The sequence below is a fragment of the Microcaecilia unicolor genome, chromosome 2, assembly GCF_901765095.1.
Source record: "Microcaecilia unicolor chromosome 2, aMicUni1.1, whole genome shotgun sequence".
Classification (NCBI taxonomy): Eukaryota; Metazoa; Chordata; class Amphibia; order Gymnophiona; family Siphonopidae; genus Microcaecilia; species Microcaecilia unicolor.
In genome coordinates, this window is record NC_044032.1 from 95,492,805 (window position 1) to 95,509,730 (window position 16,926).

The following is a 16,926-nucleotide window of genomic DNA, read 5'->3' on the forward strand; positions in this document are numbered from 1 at the left end:
TATTCCCTGCCTGCCTACTGCTGTGGTTCCAGTTCAGTTGTTCCAGCTTTGCCTGTCTACAACTTCTGCCTTGCTTGCTTACCCAGTCCTGGTTGAGGGTCTTGCCTACTGCTGCTGCTTGTCGGCAGCGGTCCAAGGGCTCACATGGTGCCAGTGTCCGAAAGCCTGAGGACCCGACATTGGCCTTCTCACAAAAAGGTTTGGAATAGGTGTTGGTCCTGAATTCCCTAAAGGTATGGGTGTTAGTGCTCACCTGCCACTGGGGCAAATCTTAAGGTGTTTTGCTGGCTGCTTACACAGATGTGGCTCTATTTCTGTGGGAGGTCAACCTCCTGCTGAGTTGATTTTCTGTGATTTGGTTTTGGGGTTCCCCCTTTTGAGCCCCTGAAGCAGACCTTCCTGAGGGACCTCTTCTTGAAGGCAGTGTTTTCCAGTGGCCATCACCTACATCAGACAGGTTTCTGAACTCCAGGCGCTGTCCTGTAGGAATCCATTCTTGTCCTTCTCAAAGTAGGCAATGTTGCTTGGAAGCTTTTTCTTCCTAAGGTAGTGCCTGTTTTGGAACTCAACTAAGCAGTGGTTCTTCCAGCTTTTCTGGAAAAACAAGGATCTGAGGGGGCCAGAAAAGTCCACAAGCTGGATGTTAAAAGTGTGCTATTCCACTGTCTGGAAGTCACCAACTGCTTTCACAAGTTGTACAGGTGTTTCTCTGCCAGGGTGAAGACTTCCAAATCCACCCTGGCTTGTTGGATTAAGACAAGTAGTGAGGTGTCCGTTATCTGGGGCAAGGTAGTGCCGAAAGAACTTTTGAGGCCCTCATGATCAAAAGCAAACTCCGGCGCTAGAGGCTGATAACACCATACTAGCGCTGGAGTTTGCTGCCGACCCATGATCAGAGCCCTCGAGCGCGTGAAACAATGCACTCTAGGGCTCATAGCGCAAGTAGCCTGCAAATGCATGCTAATCAGCGCTTAACGCATTCATCCCCAATGATTAGCGTCCAGCGCGCCAAAGATTGGGTCGCTGGCCGCGGCAAACTCAACGCCAGCTCCGAGCTGGCGTTAGGGTTTGCCGATCATTGGGGAGGAATGGTGAGCCGTGTCCAGAATGCAGTTGCATGCTGGCAGGCCCCTGTTCCCCCTCACAGCAAACGCGAACAGGGGGCTGGAGGTCTCTAGCCTCTTCCCCCCCCCCCCCCCCCCCATCGTTGTCCTTCCAATCCCTGGTGGTTCGTGAGGATAAGTAGTACTAATAGTAGTAGTGACAACCCCCCTCCCGGCCCCCCTACCTTTAGTTGGAGGAGGGGCGCAGTCTGCCTCCCTCCTCGTCTAGTCGATGCCGCCGCAAAATGGCGGCACCCAGCCCCGCCCATTGCATCCTGAGATGCGCTGGGCAGGGCTACAGACCATGTAAGGGAGCGATTCCCTTAAATGGTCTGTAGCCCTGCCCAGCGCATCCCATTATGCAATGGGTGGGGCTGGGCGCCGCCATTTTGCGGCGGCGTCGACTGGAAGAGGAGGGTGGCAGGCTGCGTCCCTCCTCCAAATAAAGGTAGGGGGGCCGGGAGGGGGGTTGTCACTACTACTATTAGTACTACTTAACCTCACGGACCACCAGGGATTGGAAGGACAACGCTGGGGGGGGGAGTTGGGGTGGCCTGGAGGTCCACCGGACCTCCAGCCCCCCACCTCACCCTCGTCGCTGGGTGGGAGAGGTTCCGCTTTCTGTTCTTAATACACATTTTAGGCTTCTGCAGAGGTTACCTAAAGAATTACAAAAAAGGAAAAAAGCTCAGAAGAGCTAGACCTTCAGTTTTTATAGCTGTTACCTATCCTGCTTTGGCATTTGCATACTGCAGTTTTCCAGCCTATACCAGCCTCCTTATACCAGTGATGTCAGGTGGAAGTGTCTGTATCTTACCTCCACCTGCTGGTCAGAAACGCCAGAAGATATCAGCATGTTGTAATAGGTTAGTGGCTCCCTTTCATGAGTCTGTCACTGACTTTACAAAATCCCCTTGGCCAGCCGAGGGGCATACATTGGGTTGGATTGTCTGTATTGTCACTGTGTTCTTCTGTTTTGAGCCTAACCTACATTTCTTTTCTATGCAGGAAACGCTGAGAATGGTGATGGAGTACAGACGTTTGGCAATAGTTTCAGCTCTAGAAGGGGGTTTGGACATCAAACTGGTGAGACCTATTTTTTGGCTGTAAATGTTTGTAATAGATTTTAGGTGCAATTCGATTAGTATACTCATGGTACTTTGTGCAAGTTCACACTTTTTTTTGAAGAAGGGACAGTTTTCATGGGATGAACCTATCTTTCTTTTGTCTTAACAGCCTGGCTTCTGAGAAGGGGGCACTTGAGGCATAGGTTACGCAGAGAGTTATTGTGACTGTTACCCACAAGAAAGAAGTCCTCCTCTCTAGCTTATGCCAAGATTCAGAGTTTTTGAGACTTGATGTGCGGAGTGGGAGGTTCCTTTTGGAGCCTCGGTTGCTCATTGTTTTGTCTCTGCAAGATGGACTAAAGAGTTTAGCCTTGGCTGCTTTGAAGGTTCAGGTTGCAGTGCTGGTTTGGGACTGAAGTCAGTTGGAAGGAAATTTGTTAGAATTGCACCTGAATGAGGTATGGCTCTTTGAGGGCATTACTCACTCCTGTCCAGTGGTTCCAGCATAGAATCTTAACTTGGCTTTGTGAGTGCTGAATTTTTTGCCCTTTGAACATCTGGAGAAAGCAACTGAGAAAAATCTCTGGTGTTTCTAATGGCATTTTGCTCAGCACGGCATGTTTAAGTACTGCAAGCCTTTATCCTATTCAACCCTTTTTGTATTTTACTGAAGTGGGAATTTCCTCCAAGATGATTTCCTCCTTTCTGCTAAAGGTGATGCTCATCCTCCATGTTAACCAGGTGGGTTTCCTCAGTCCACCCATTCTGAAGATTTTCTTTGCCACATCCTTACATTTTGGGCTGGTCTGCTGACTAAGAAGAAACAGAAACATTTGATCTTACCGGCAAATTTTCTATCATTGGGTTCGACCAGTCTAGAGTCCTACTCTGTTGTCGAGTGCTGATCCTTTTTGTTTTCTTTGTTCTATACTCGTCAGGCTATTGCAGAACCCTTGGGGTTTTCTTAAGTGAGTTCTGTCTTTGTGGAGTGGAGTCGGTCCAGAGGGTGTCTACGAAATTAGTAAGCGGTCTTGAATGCAAAAATTATAGGGACAGGCTTATGAACCTCAACATGTATACGCGGGAAGAGAGGAGGGAGAGAGGAGACATGTTAGAAACGTTTAAATATCTCAAGGGCATTTATGTCCAGGAGGAGAGCCTTTTTCAAATGAAGGAGAGCTCTGGAATGAGGGGGCATACGACAAAGTTAAGAGGGAATAGGCTTAGGAGTAACCTAAGGAAGTAATATTTCACAGAAAGGGTGGTGGAGGTGTGGAATGGCCTCCTGGTGGAGGTGGTGGAGTCGAGGACTGTTCCAGAATTTAAAAAGGCATGGGATAAGCATGTGGGTTCACTTAGGAACAGGAAGAATTAGGGATTACAGAGAATGGGCAGACTGGATGGGGCATATGGCCTTTATCTGCCGTCATGTTTCTGTGTTTACGATTGAGGATTCCAGATTTCCTCGCCCCTTAAGTTTTATTGGGGAGGGTTTTTTGGTAGTCATTTGCTTTGTTGCAGGAATAACAGAAGAGCTATAGGCTGCATAGTGCCTCTTAATAGAGCAGAACTCATAGCTGTTAGGTTTGTCTCAATCTTCTTGCTGAGGGGCATAACCTATATGTTCTGTACTAGTCTGGTTGGATTCGAAGAAAAAACTAGCAGGTAAGATCAAATTTTTATCCTTTGACAGTAGTCTTCACCTTTTTTTATTTTTATTTTTTCAAATTGGGGCCACTGGATCCAAAGTGCTGCAAGGGTATGCTGGTAGGGTAGGGAGAAAACTTGGTGAGAGGGGATAGAATTAGTCTTCTGGGGGTGGGGAGACCAAGGGTAACCTTGGAGAGGGGAAAGAGAAAAGCTTGGGAATTTGAACCTGCCCACATAGAAGGGGAGTCAAGCCTAGGGAGGGGTTCAAGCTAAGTTGGAAATAGAGTTAAAGATGGTAGATCATTGAGGTGGCAGAGAGCTTTGAAGGGAGTCAGGTTTGGGCTGGATGAGCCAACCTTTATTCAGAATTCCTCTGTCAAAGTATATAGAATTTTCAACATACTTGTACAGAATTCTACCGTGAATAATTGTTCTGTGCAAAGGTTTGAGTGCTCTTGGTCAGATTGCATGTTTGTGAATCCCTATTTGAACAGAAGCTGGCACAACATCTATGTGGTATGTGGATGTTAAATGTAAAATGCTTTTAGATGGTAACTGCCCACAAATTGCTGGTAGCCCTCAAGGATGACGTGCAGGATAGGCTTGTTAAGGTGCTTTGCAGTGGAGAAAATATCTTCAAGGATACCAGGTGGTTGAGTTGTTAACCACCGTTTTAGACGTCACTGTAGCAGCTTCTAATTGACTGACTTTATGAAGTTATCAAGTTAGAGGTGGTCTTTTTCTTCAGAGGTGTTTTTCTCCATCCACTTAACCCCTGTCAGCAATAGGGTCCCATTAATTCAAGGACTTATTGGACTTCAGATTAAGATACTATACTTTGTTTAGGTATAACTCCTTGTTTGGGTGGAAGTTGAGATTCCGGCTTGCTTCTCTGGATAAGAAACAATGCAAGAGGTTATAGTTAACTCTGGGAGAGGGCACGTGAAGCCTGCTCCTGCCATCCAGAGTGATGTGAGGGTCAAGGTGGTGGTGATGGGGGGGGGGGGGGTGTGAAAGAACTTTTACAGAGATGTAGGAGTGGTAGGGGAGATGCATGGAGGTTACAGGAAAGTAGACTTAGGAGTAATGTGAGGAAATCAGCTCACAATCAGGTTTTCGTCGACAATACAGTACCGAAACAGTTCTAGTGACCCTGTTATCTAACTTTAAAAGATTAATATCAACTGGGCACAAAGTATTACTACTTCAATTTGATATGTCTTGTGCATTTGACATGGTAGACCATAATCTTCTAACCCACCTGCTGGATAAATTAGGTGTAGGCGGTAACGTGCTTAACTGGATTAAGGGCTTTCTGTCATCGAGAAGGTATCAAGTCAAAGCACATTCTTATGATTTCATCACCCTGGAAAGCACACTGTGGCGTACCTCAAGGTTCTCCTCTTTCTCCTACCCTTTTCAACGTCATGTTAATTCCTCTTGCGAATGCCTTATCCAAGCTTGGCCTTAACCCTTTCATCTGTGCAGATGACTTGACCATTTACATTCCTTTCAAATCCACGCTAGCTGAAATCCACGATTCAATAGTTAGTTTTTCCGTCATGGATTCCTGGGCTCATGCATTTCAATTTAAGCTCAATAAAAAAAAAAACGCAGAGTATAATTCGTTCGTCCCTACATAATAAGGCTATCCCGACCACATTCATCACTAAGGATCACAATCTTCCAATCTCAAGTTGTCTGAAAGTCCTTGGAATCTTGTTGGATAATCACTTGATAGTGGACAACCAAGTCAATCTCATCACAAAAAGAATGTTCTACTCAATGTGGAGGTTGAAGCGTATCAGGCAGTTACTCACAAAAGAGCTCTTTAGAACCCTTTCTAATTGGTTGGTGCTAACGTATATTGACTATTGCAGTGGAATCTATGCAGGTTGCCGTGATTTCATCCTCAAAAAGCTCCAGACTGCTGCAAGGCTAATACTGGGCAAATCACACTTTGACCATGCTTACCCTCTTCGTTTTACTCTACACTGGCTTCCCATTAAAGACCGTATTACTTACAAAATCTGCACGTTGACTCACAAGAAAATCTATGGGGAAGCCCCTGCCTATATGCTAGATTTGATACATCTACCTTCTAGAAATGCATCAGTGACTGCTCGATCCTTCCTCAACTTACACTTTCGAAGTTGCAAGAATGTTAAGTATAAACTACTTTTTGCATCAACCTTCTCATATGTCAGCCCGAAATCTTGGAATGTTCTACCATGGCAGCTGAAGGAGATAGATGACCACCAGCTCTTCAAGTCATCCTTAAAGATATATTTATTCAAGAATGCTTATCCCACTGTCCATACTAAATCCTAGCCTTCCTCACATCAGCCGTGCCCACCAGTCCCCCGACTGCACCTACCTCGACATGCACCCCTGTCTTAACCACATGTTGTTACCCCTTCCTTTGGCTTCCTTGTATCTGTACCCTCCCTGAATTGTAACCATTTGTAATAGTGTAAGCCACATTGAGCCCGCTCTTGTGGGATAATGTGGGGTATAAATGTACTAAAAATAAATACTTTTTCAAAGAGAGGGCAGTGGATGCCTGGAACGCTGTGAGTTGGTAGTCAAAAATGGTGCACAAATTCAGCAATGCATGGGATAGGCATAGGAGATGATTAAATAGAAAGAGGATGGAAATGCAACATAGCTGCTAAGGTTATGTTGGGCAAGAGTAGTGGGAACTAAGGCTGATGACAGACAGACTTCTATGGTCTGTGTTCTGCAAATGGATAAAGACACGTGAAGCCTTGGCAACTGTAGTGTTGTAGATCTTTGCACATGCTGTAAGTGAGGGTGCTATGCAACTCGGGAAGGGGAAGATACCTTGTTTGGTAAGTTGAATATTGTCAGCAGTACTTGGGAGTCTTGGTTATGTATCATCCACATCATAGTTGGCCTGGTGGAAACTTGACAACCATTGTTTACGTATGGGTGGCTGGGGCCCATACAGAGTGGTGGGCACGGTTCTGGGCACCTTGTTAGGCAAACTGAATAGACCATGCAAGTCTTTATCTGCTGTCATTTACTATGTTACTATGAGACAAACCCAAGGATAGGGGACAGGAAAGATGTGAGAGATGGGGTACAAGGGAGAAATTAGGGGCCATTAAAAGGGATAAGAGCAGGAGGATAATGTAATAAGTAATGTCTGGGTATAGGAGGGAAATGATGGAAGAAAGAACTTTAGATAAGGGGCAGGTTATTGTATAGGGGAAGAAGATCCAGAAAGGAGGGAGATACATGAATAACTCAAGGATAGAATGAGAGGGAGGGGAAAAGATGAGGTATATGGAGAAGGATGAAGTGCTGGATGGGGGCAGAGAGGCATGGGAGCATGGTTGTCCAACCTCGGTCTTGAGGGTTGCAATCCAGTCTGGTTTTCAGGATTTCCCCAATGAATATGCACGAGAAATGGATCTCATGCATATTCATTGGGGAAATCCTGAAAACCAGACCTGGCAAGAGCTGAGGTTGGACACCTTTGCACAAGAGCAAGGGAGATGAGAACTTGGTCTTGGATGGTGAGGTTTGCGAAAAGGATGGAGTGTGAAAATCCTGAATTTATAAGGGAAAGCTTCCTAGTAGATGAGGTGAAAGAGTGGGGCAAAACAGACAAGAAGAGGTAGAGATGGGGAAAAAAAATAAAGGGACAAGCAGAAAGATTGAAGGAAGAATAGTACAGGATCTACTCTGAAGTAGATAGAGGAAGTGAAAACTCAAAAATAAAGCAAAGGTGGCAAAAGTTGGCGTGGGGAAATAAGACATGCTGAATCAGAAAAATACACCAGAGGCACCAAGAAGTTGAAATGTCTATTGCCTGAGAACATTAATAATTCAGCAGTGTAAAATATTGTGGGGTTAAGCTTTTTTGACCTGGGCAACATTTTTTTTTTTTAAATAGAATTTACATTTTTGGATGCTGATTCCTGAAGCTGTATATGAAACAAGGTTTGGACAAATTCCTGGAAGAAAAGTCAATAGTCCGCTATTGAAACAAACATGGGAAGCAACTGCTTGCCCTTGGATTTGTAGTATAGAGTGTTGCCACATTTTAGGTTTCTGCCAGGTACCCACTGTTTGAAAAACAGGATACTGAGCTAGATAGACCATTGGTCTGACCCAGTGTGGCTACTCTTATGTTCCTATGTAAGAGACCTTTCTCTTTCCACTCCCTGGGCTGTCTGAGACTGAGGAAAATCCAAGACCTCCTGGCTGGACTTGAACTCCAGGGCCAATCGGAGCCCAGAGCAACAACTTTGAAAGTATCTGGCCAATTGCACTGAAGGTTACCTTCCCACAGGGCTAAAACTGAAAAAGAAAGCTGCTTTCTCTTCAACAGCTTAAAACAGAAAACAAGCACCACCTGCTGGCCAAGCAAGAGAAATACACTACATGAAAATACAGTTCACGGGCTTGAAAACCCCCTGTTTTGCCACAGACCCTACCAAAGAAAATGCAACACAGTAAATATTGCATTCTGACCTAGAACATCAATATGCATATTAGGAAACTGAAGAAGCTAAATTATTACGGATGCTTAAATAGAAACTCCATGCAAACAGAGTACCTGGCTTTAGTCACAAACACTGAACACAAATAGTTCTTTGCCAGGTACAGAATAAGTGAGCAGAACTTTAAATTATTAATATTTAGACAAAAATTAAATTTCAAACCCCCAAAAGCATATTTAGTGATGATCTGATAGGCACAGGTCTTTGGAAAATAGAACATAAGCTGCTCCCCTGGAAAGCTTTGGTGGGGAAAAAAAATGTATACTTCAGAGATGGGTTCACCCAGAGGTGCCCACTTACTGGCAATGGACGAACCAATTCCACATACTTAGGTTAAGGAAGCGCATTTTACTTTTATGCGGCAGAAGTGGTTTCTTTTGGTAAGCAAGCAGATAATATAAGAAAAACAGAATACAAAGTTCCATTCTGAACAAGTTTGCTATGTGATTATTATTTCTATGGTTCCTGGAGGATTTGTTTTTGTTTGTTTTGGGGGTTTTTTCTTTCTTTTGGTTGGCTGCCTTGTTTTTTACTTTCAGATCCTGAACTACTTGGGGTAGGGAGGGTGACGTAAGTCGGTGGGGGATGGGTAGATCTCCCATTACAAAATAACAGGATGCAGGTAGTGTCCTGTTTCTTGGTTTACAATTTGTGTTGGTTCCCTTTTGATAGTTGTCTTGGAGCATTTGAAATGTTTTCTATATAACTTGTCTGTTCCTTACTGCTGCTGATAAACAGATTTCTATTTAAAACCCAAAAAGCCATCCTCTTTAGGCAATGCAGCACTAAAGCAATAGAAAGAGCACCCTACACTCAGCAAAATATAAAGAAAGCAGCGTTAAATTTGCTGTAAAGTTGACGTCTTATTTATTAAATTTATATCCCGCCTGTCCAAACATCTAGGCGAGGTATAATAAAACGTTCATAAGTAAAACACAAACAATATACAATCTTACAAATCACAAACTCTAAAAACTCAGAACCCCCATCAGCCAAATGCCCTAGAAAATTGCCAGGTTTTTAGCAATTTCTTTAACTGGGGAGCAGATGCTGACTGGCGCATAACCAATGGTAACAAATTCCACAAACTAGGACCAGCAGTAATTAAAAAAAAAAAAAAGTCTACAAATTTCCTCCAAACGTACCAGATGAAAAGTTGGAACAACCAATTAATTCTGTTTTGGAGACCGTAACACCCAAGAAGGGACAATAAGCCTGCAAGCTGTGCACTAATAGGCAGATGATCAAAAGTCCACCCCAACTCCCCCCCTCCCCCCCAGCGTTGTCTGACGATACCTGGTGGTCCAGCATAAAAGACAACCCCCTCCTGGACCCCTACCTTAGTTGGAGGAGGGAGGTAGCCTGCCTCCCCCCTCCTGTTCCTTGGGTTGATGCCGCCGCAAAATGGCGGTGCCCAGCACATCCTGGGATGCGTTGGGCGGGGCTACAGACTAGCCCCGCCCAGCGCATCCCAGGACGCACTGGGCGGTGCTGGGCGCCGTCATTTTGCGGCGGCGTCAACCCAAGAAAGAGGAGGGAGGCAGGCTACCTCCCTCCTCCAGCTAAGGTAGGGGAGCCGGGAGGGGGTTGTCTTTTACGCTGGACCACCAGGGATTGTCAGACAACGTTGGGGTGGGCTGGAGGTCCACCGGACCTCCAGCCCCCCCCCCCCCCCCCGGTCACTCGCTGGGTGGGAGGGGGTTTGGCTGGCGGCCACTAGACCACCAGGGACCATTTTCTGGGGGGTTTGGGGGGCTGGAGACCCACCGGATCTCCAGCCCTCCCTGAACCTGGGGCAGGGATCGTTGGTGGTGGGGGGGGGAAGGGGACCGGAGGGCCACCGGATCTTTAGTCCTCTGTTGGCACTTGGCAGGTTTGCTTTGGGGGAATGGGGGCCTGCCAGCATGCAACTGCATGCTGGACAGGGCTCACCATTCCTCCCCAATGATCTGCAAACCCTAACACCAGCTTGGAGCTGGCATAGTTTGCTGCAGCCAGCGACCCAAATTTTGGCACGCTGGCCTCTGATCATTGGCGATGAATGAGCTGAGGCCTGTTTAGCATGCATTTGCATGCTACTTGCGCAAAGAGCCCTCGAGCGCGTTGTTTCACGAGGTCGAGGGCTCTAATCATGGGGCAATAGCAAACGCCGGCGCTAGTATGGCACTAACAGCCTCTAGCGCCGGCGTTTGCTTTTGATCATGTGCCTTTAAGGCCTCAGGAGCAACACCCTGCTGTGCTTGAAACACCTAAACATTTAAATTCAGTACGTTGCATCACAGGCAACCAATGCAACAACCTCAACTGAGTTGTTATATGTGCCTCCCAACCCAAACTCAAAAGAACCCGTGCAGCAGAGTTCTGTGCAACCTGAATTTTCCATTCATTAAATTAAGAATAACATTCTTCCTGCCTTTGTTGTCTGGTGGTTTTGTTTTTTTTTCAGTCCTGTTTGTCCCAGTCTCCAGTTACTGCTTTCCTCTGTCTTTTCTTAACTTTCTTTACAAGTCTCCAGTCCATCTGCCACTTCTCTCCCTTCCTGTCCTCTTCATTTCCTCTCCTATATCCATCTTTGACTTTAATCTCCTTTCAGCTTTCCTTTGTTTTTCTGCCCCTTTGTCTGCTCAGACTTTATTCTTACTATTCAGTCTTTCTTTTTTTACCACATTTACATATAGCTTTTCATCTTCACACTAGCCTGCCCATTCTTCATCCTGTTGTTCCTTAATTTTTTGGCTAACTCTCCCCTTTCCAGCACCTTTGTTTACCTTCCTCTCTTTTGTACTGCACCTTCTGCTTTCTGTTCCCCGTCTTCCTACTTTACCCCAAGTCCAGCATCCTCCATTATCCCTTTTTTCTCCCTACATGATCTACATCTCTCTATCCCCTTTCTCCAAGCCAGCATCTTCCCCCATACCATTCCAGTACTTCTGTCTTCCCCCATCCCAATTCAGCATCTCCATTCTGTCACTTCCCACCTGCCCAGTATATCCCCTACTTTCCCCCTTCGTTTGAGCATTTTATTTTTTTTAATTTGGTTGGTCCCAGGCTTTTCTACTTTCCTTATGTCAGTCTTTTCCTGAATTCTTTTCCAGGTTTGCCTTTCAGTTTCTTTTCCTCCCCATTTGTCATCTCCTCCTCCTCTATATCTCTGGCTCTGATCTTTTATGTTTTTTCTTTCACTTTTCTCTACATGTTTATATTTTCCCATTTAATTTTACCCTTGTTCTCCCTTTTTCTCACCTTCTAATCATTAGTGTCCTCCTTTTCAGGTCTCATCTACCTTCTGGTTTTTCCTCCCCATCTTTCACACATTCCCTAGTTCCCCATTTTCATTCTCTGTACATGCCTTCTCAGCCCTCATCTACCCACCATTGCATCTCATCATCCCCAGCTCTATCCCTGTCTCTACTTCCTTCTCTTGCCTCCAGACCATTCTTATCTTACCCAGTGCTCCATCTCCTATTGCTTGTTTCATCATCTTTTTAGCCAAATTTCTGCCCTCACTTAACCCCTTCATAGGCCTATCCCTCTTTCATCCCTTTTCAATGCTTCTCATCCTCTCTCCATTCTTCCAGGTCATTCACACTCTCGCAACCTTTTCCCACACTTCATCCCCTTTTAGTCCCCGTTTCACACCCTCATTCATTTTCCCAACCCATTAGCATACCTTCATTCATACCTACAAGTTGTCAAGTACTCACTAGCCCCTCAAAATTCTCTCTCCCTCTTCCATCCAAAATTCCCTGTTTTGCTCCCCAACACTCTACCATTCAATCACCAAGTCCCAGTCATCTCTATTTTCCTACCCATGCCCTAGTCGTCTGCTCTATTCTCCTTGCTCCAAATCCCAACCCTCTTCTGTTCCCCTTTACCTCTAATGCTATCTGTCTTCTATGTTCCCCACCCCCCTTCTCCAAGTCTCATCTTCTGCTCTTTCTAGGGTCTTCTGACTGTTTTGATCTTCCTTCTATGTTCCTGTCCTTCCCTATGTTCAGCTTCTCCCCTTCGTCTTCTGCATAACCCACCCCAGGGCCAGTATCTCCCCCTCCCTTATCCAGTCTTACTCTTTTCCCTTTCCTCACTACTCCCCTCCCCAGCATATTTCTCTCTTCCCCTTTTTCTCCAAGTCCATCTTTTCTTTCCTCGTGGGTCCATGCTTTCTCTAGGTTCAGCATCTTTCTATATCCCCTCATTAAAGCTCCACTCCCCACAATGTCATTTTTTTTCCCCTCCTCCCATCCACTGTCTGGAGTCTTACCCTTCCTTTCCTGCTCCCTCTCCCCCCAGCGCTGCAGTCTTCGGTCTTCAAGAAGCAAAACACTTTCTGGCCCTGGAAGCTCTCCCTCTGCATTGTCCCACCTATGCAGGATCAGGAAGTTGTGCAGAGAGAAGACTTCCAATTTCAGCAGACAAAAAGGCTGCCTAGATTTGCGATGATGCTGGAAGGTCAGAAAACTGCAAGGGGGGAGGTGGGGAGGCCGGGAACAGAAGGGAAAGGGATGTCAGACTGAGAAGGAAAATAGATACTGGACTGATGTGGGAAGGAGAGACACCAAAAGCCTGTGCACCTGACTGGTATGGCATGGACTCCCAAGGTATACCCTTGCCCCCATAATTACACCCCTGACTGGGCACCTATGGTTAGCCGGCTCCACAAAAACTAGATATTCAATTCCAGAGCCCAGACCTGGTCCGGCATTGAATATCTGGTTATAACGCTGCTGCCAGCTGAATATTTGCTTCTAGGTCTTTTCCCAACTCCATGCTTGGTTTTTTTGTAGGATTTTCTTTTTCTCCAGGATTTTCTCAAATGCCACCATTGGTTCCAATTGTCAACTCTTGCATCTGCTTCGGTTTTCCATAGTCTGTGTTTTCTTTGACATCTTGGCTGCTTTTCCAAATCTGAGAGTGCCTCTTTGTGCTCTTCGACTCATAAGTTCCACTTTCTCAAGGTGGGGTAATATCTTCTCTCACCTCCTTTATTATTCTTAATCTCCCAAAGCACTCATGCAGTTCCATCATGGGCTTCTCTTGCTGCAGGAATTCAGAACATTCTCTGTCATCCATTTCTGCCTTCAGTGCTGCAGCTACCAAAGGGGTTAGCAGCATGATTTTTTGTTGGTTGACATTCCTACACTGCTGCAGAGTACTCCAAATCATCTGTGCAGCATTCCAAGGTCAATTCCTTGTGTCAGCAGCACTGTGCCAGGTGTGTTCTGTGGCTGATCAACTATATTCGGGGGCTAATGATGACTGGGGCTGTTGCTCATGAAAACCGATGGAGTGAGGAGCCAACAGTTCAAGTAGCCATCTTTGCTTGTGATGATACTTTCTCCATTTTATGTATTTATTATTTATTTAGATTTTGCTCACACCTTTTTCAGTAGTAGCTCAAGGTGAGTTACATTCAGGTACTTTGGATATTTCTCTGTCCCAGGAGGGCTCACAATCAGAGTTTGTACCTGAGGCAGTGGAGGGTTAAGTGACTTGCCCAAGATCACAAGGAGCAGCAGTGGGATTTGAACCGGCCACCTCTGAATTGCAAGACCGGTGCTCTAACCACTTGGCCACTCCTGACATTTGTATTCCACATTGTCCCAAACAGAGTTCAGATTCAGTGTGGCTTACAATCCAGACATTTAGTACAAACGCATTATAGTTATAAATCTTCTGATAAAGGAAATATGTTGAGTAAATCTTTTATATACAGCCATAGGAAACTTTATAAAAATTACTTTTGGAATTATTTTACAAGGTTGTATTATGTAACAAACATCAAATTATAAACAGTTGTACAGGATAAAGTTTGAAACAGCATTTTTGCATAAAAGTGGTTATTCCTGTCTTCCATTATCTTGTTGCAGAAACCTTTTGAAAAGAAAAATTGTTAATAATTTCCAAAAGCAATCAAGTACAGATCTAACAATCCTTGAAAGAAAATTCCACCAATTAGATTTGTGTGTTATGTCCCTCCTACCAGCAGATGGAGATAGAACTTCAGAGGTTTGGTATATATGGTCACATGCAGCAGCCAGAATCTCAGTATTCTCTCTGTCTAGCAGGTGGAGGGTCATAACTATGTAGCTCTGGATTGACCGACTCATTTCCTGTCCCACATACGTAGTAGTAGCCTGGTCTTTGGGGTTAAGGCATCCTGTTGGGTACACCCGGTGGCGCCGGGTTCCTCCCTCCACCAGCCCCCCAGATACATGGACTTGTGAGGCTTGAGTTCTGGTCATTTGCTTCCTCTCAGGCAGTGAGCTACACAAGGAGGGTACGGCGCTATCGGCATCTCAGTGAGAGGGGTAGTTCCCTGCTCATGTCCAGTCCATCAGAGTCTGTGAAGCACTGCTCCTGGTGTGGGAACCGGTGAGCATCGTCGGGAGCTTGCGATTCTTGTGCACGTTTGTCTGTTAAAGCCCCACCGTTGGAGTTAGATGAGCAGCCTTCTATGGAAGACAGTATGGTGCCAGAGTCTCTTTTGGTGGGAACACCAGGTATTTCAGTGACACGTGCTTCTGCTGGCACAGTTTTTTCTTTGGAGCAGTGTTCAGCTTCTGCAGCTGGGGTAGGCCTAGCTTGGCATGTACAGCCACATTTTGCCCTCAATTTGGATCCATTGGGGAAGCTGCAGGGGATTTAGACTCTGATCATGCCCTGTTTTCGCCTGAATTTGTGGTACTGATGCACAAAGCATTTTTGTTAAAATGTGTGGGACCCCCAGGTCTCTGCTGCTGTCCCTTCCGGCATCGCAGTTGCCTAAGCAGCAGCGCTTAGAGTGTCTGCAGGACTCGGATGAAGTCTCCGTGGCGTCGGATATGGGGGATGGCAGTTTGTCAGGGGATTCCCTTACATCAGGCGCAGAGCTTCTTGAAGTTGGGGAACTGTCACCGTACGAAGGGGATGACCCCACAGTGGTAAGGCTGTTTCGTAAGGAGGAGCTGCCGGCGCTGTTTATCTGGGCTCTAGAAGTTTTAAATATTTCCTCCCCAGATTTGGTGTTAGGACCATTGGTTGCTCCGTCTATGTCCGGCACAAAGAAGCCCCCGAAGACCTTTCATATTTTCATAAGGAGGAGTTCTCCCGTGCTAATTATCCAGGCTCTGAAAGTTTTAAATATATCCTCCCCGGATTCAATGTCTGGTCTGTTGGTTGCACCGTCTATTATGTCCGGCACAAAGAAAACCCTCAAAGACCTTTCATAATCACGAGGCCATGAAGGTCCTCATTTCGGTTCAGTGGGACTCGCTGGCTTCTGGGTAGTGCGCGCTATGGCGCGTCTTTACCAGCTACTATCGGAGGAGCTGGCAGCCTTAGGTTTGCCCATGGTGGCCACAGCGGTCATGAAGAAGACCACTTTACCTGTGGAAGGGGGCATGGCCCTTAAAGACCCTCATGACCAGAAATTAGAATCTTCCCTTAAGATGGCCTTTGAGGTGGTGGTGGTGTGCGGGTCTTATGCTGTCCATGCTTGCCTCTCAGGTCCAGAAGGCGTCTTTGACTGATGAGCTAGTGTCTTCATTGCCGGCCCTGGAATCTGGTCTGGCCTTTTTGGCAGACCTCCTTTCAGAGTTTTGGGCAAAGAAATTTCTTTGGCGGTGATGGGGTCTGGTTCCACCATTGGGCGGCTGATGTAGTCTCCAAATTGTTCCTAGCAATTTCAGGTGCAAATTGCTGTTCAGGGAGGATCTAGAAAAATTGTGAAGGCCCTTGAGGACTCCAAAGTGCAGTGTCTTTCTGAGGATAGGTCCCAAGTACCTGGGTGGACTGGAGTTTCTCCCCACCGATTCCAGGAGGCTAAGTGTTATTGCCCAGGGCGTTTGGAATCCTTTTAGAGGTCCCATTTTCAGCGGGGATCACAGCCCTTTCCCAAGGACCATCACTCCTCAGCCCCTCGGACACAACCTGCCGCTAGAAGTTCCCAATGATGGGTTCCTGATCCATTTTTCTGGGGGAATGGGCCAGTGTAACTGGGTCTTGGAGGTCATCTGGGACGGTTACAAGCTTACAATGCTGCTGCCAAAGTTGAAGCAGTTCGAGAGACTCTAGACAAGCTGCTCTATTTGGGAGTGGTTCTACCCGTAGACCCGGCAGAGCACAGCCTTGGCCGTTACTCTTATTTATTTATTTTGATTTTGCTCACACATTTTTCAGTGGTAGCTGAAGGTGAGTTACATTCAGGTACACTGGGTAGTTCCCTGTCCCAGGAGGGCTCACAATCTGAGTTTGTACCTGAGGCAAATAGAGGGTTAAGTGACTTGCCCAAGATCACAAAGCAGCGGTAGTGGGAATTGAACCAGCCACTTCTGGATGTAAAGACTGGTGCTTTAACCACTAGGCCACTCCTCCACTCCACTTTGCTATTTCCAAGAAGAGTGGGTCTCTTCGGCCTGTGGTTGACCTCAAGTTTGTAAACCAGGCCTTTTGGGTTCATCATTTTCGAATGGAGACCATACGGTCTGTCATCATGGCAGATTAGCCAGGAGAGTTCCTGACCTTAGAGGCCTATTTTCACATTCCCATTTGGCCCACTCATCGCTTTATTTTATTTTTTTTGTTACATTTGTACCC

General features: G+C 46.0%; 1 protein-coding gene across 4 annotated transcripts in view; it reads left to right on the plus strand.

Moving 5' to 3' along the window:
* DDX4 (DEAD-box helicase 4) overlaps positions 1-16,926 on the plus strand; it is a 369,112-nt gene that overhangs the window by 112,491 nt on the left and 239,695 nt on the right. For all 4 annotated transcript variants that reach the window (XM_030193136.1, XM_030193139.1, XM_030193137.1 and 1 more), the window contains one exon: positions 2,112-2,189. In XM_030193136.1, the coding sequence (XP_030048996.1) occupies positions 2,112-2,189 (78 nt within the window). The remainder of the gene's footprint in view (positions 1-2,111; positions 2,190-16,926) is intronic.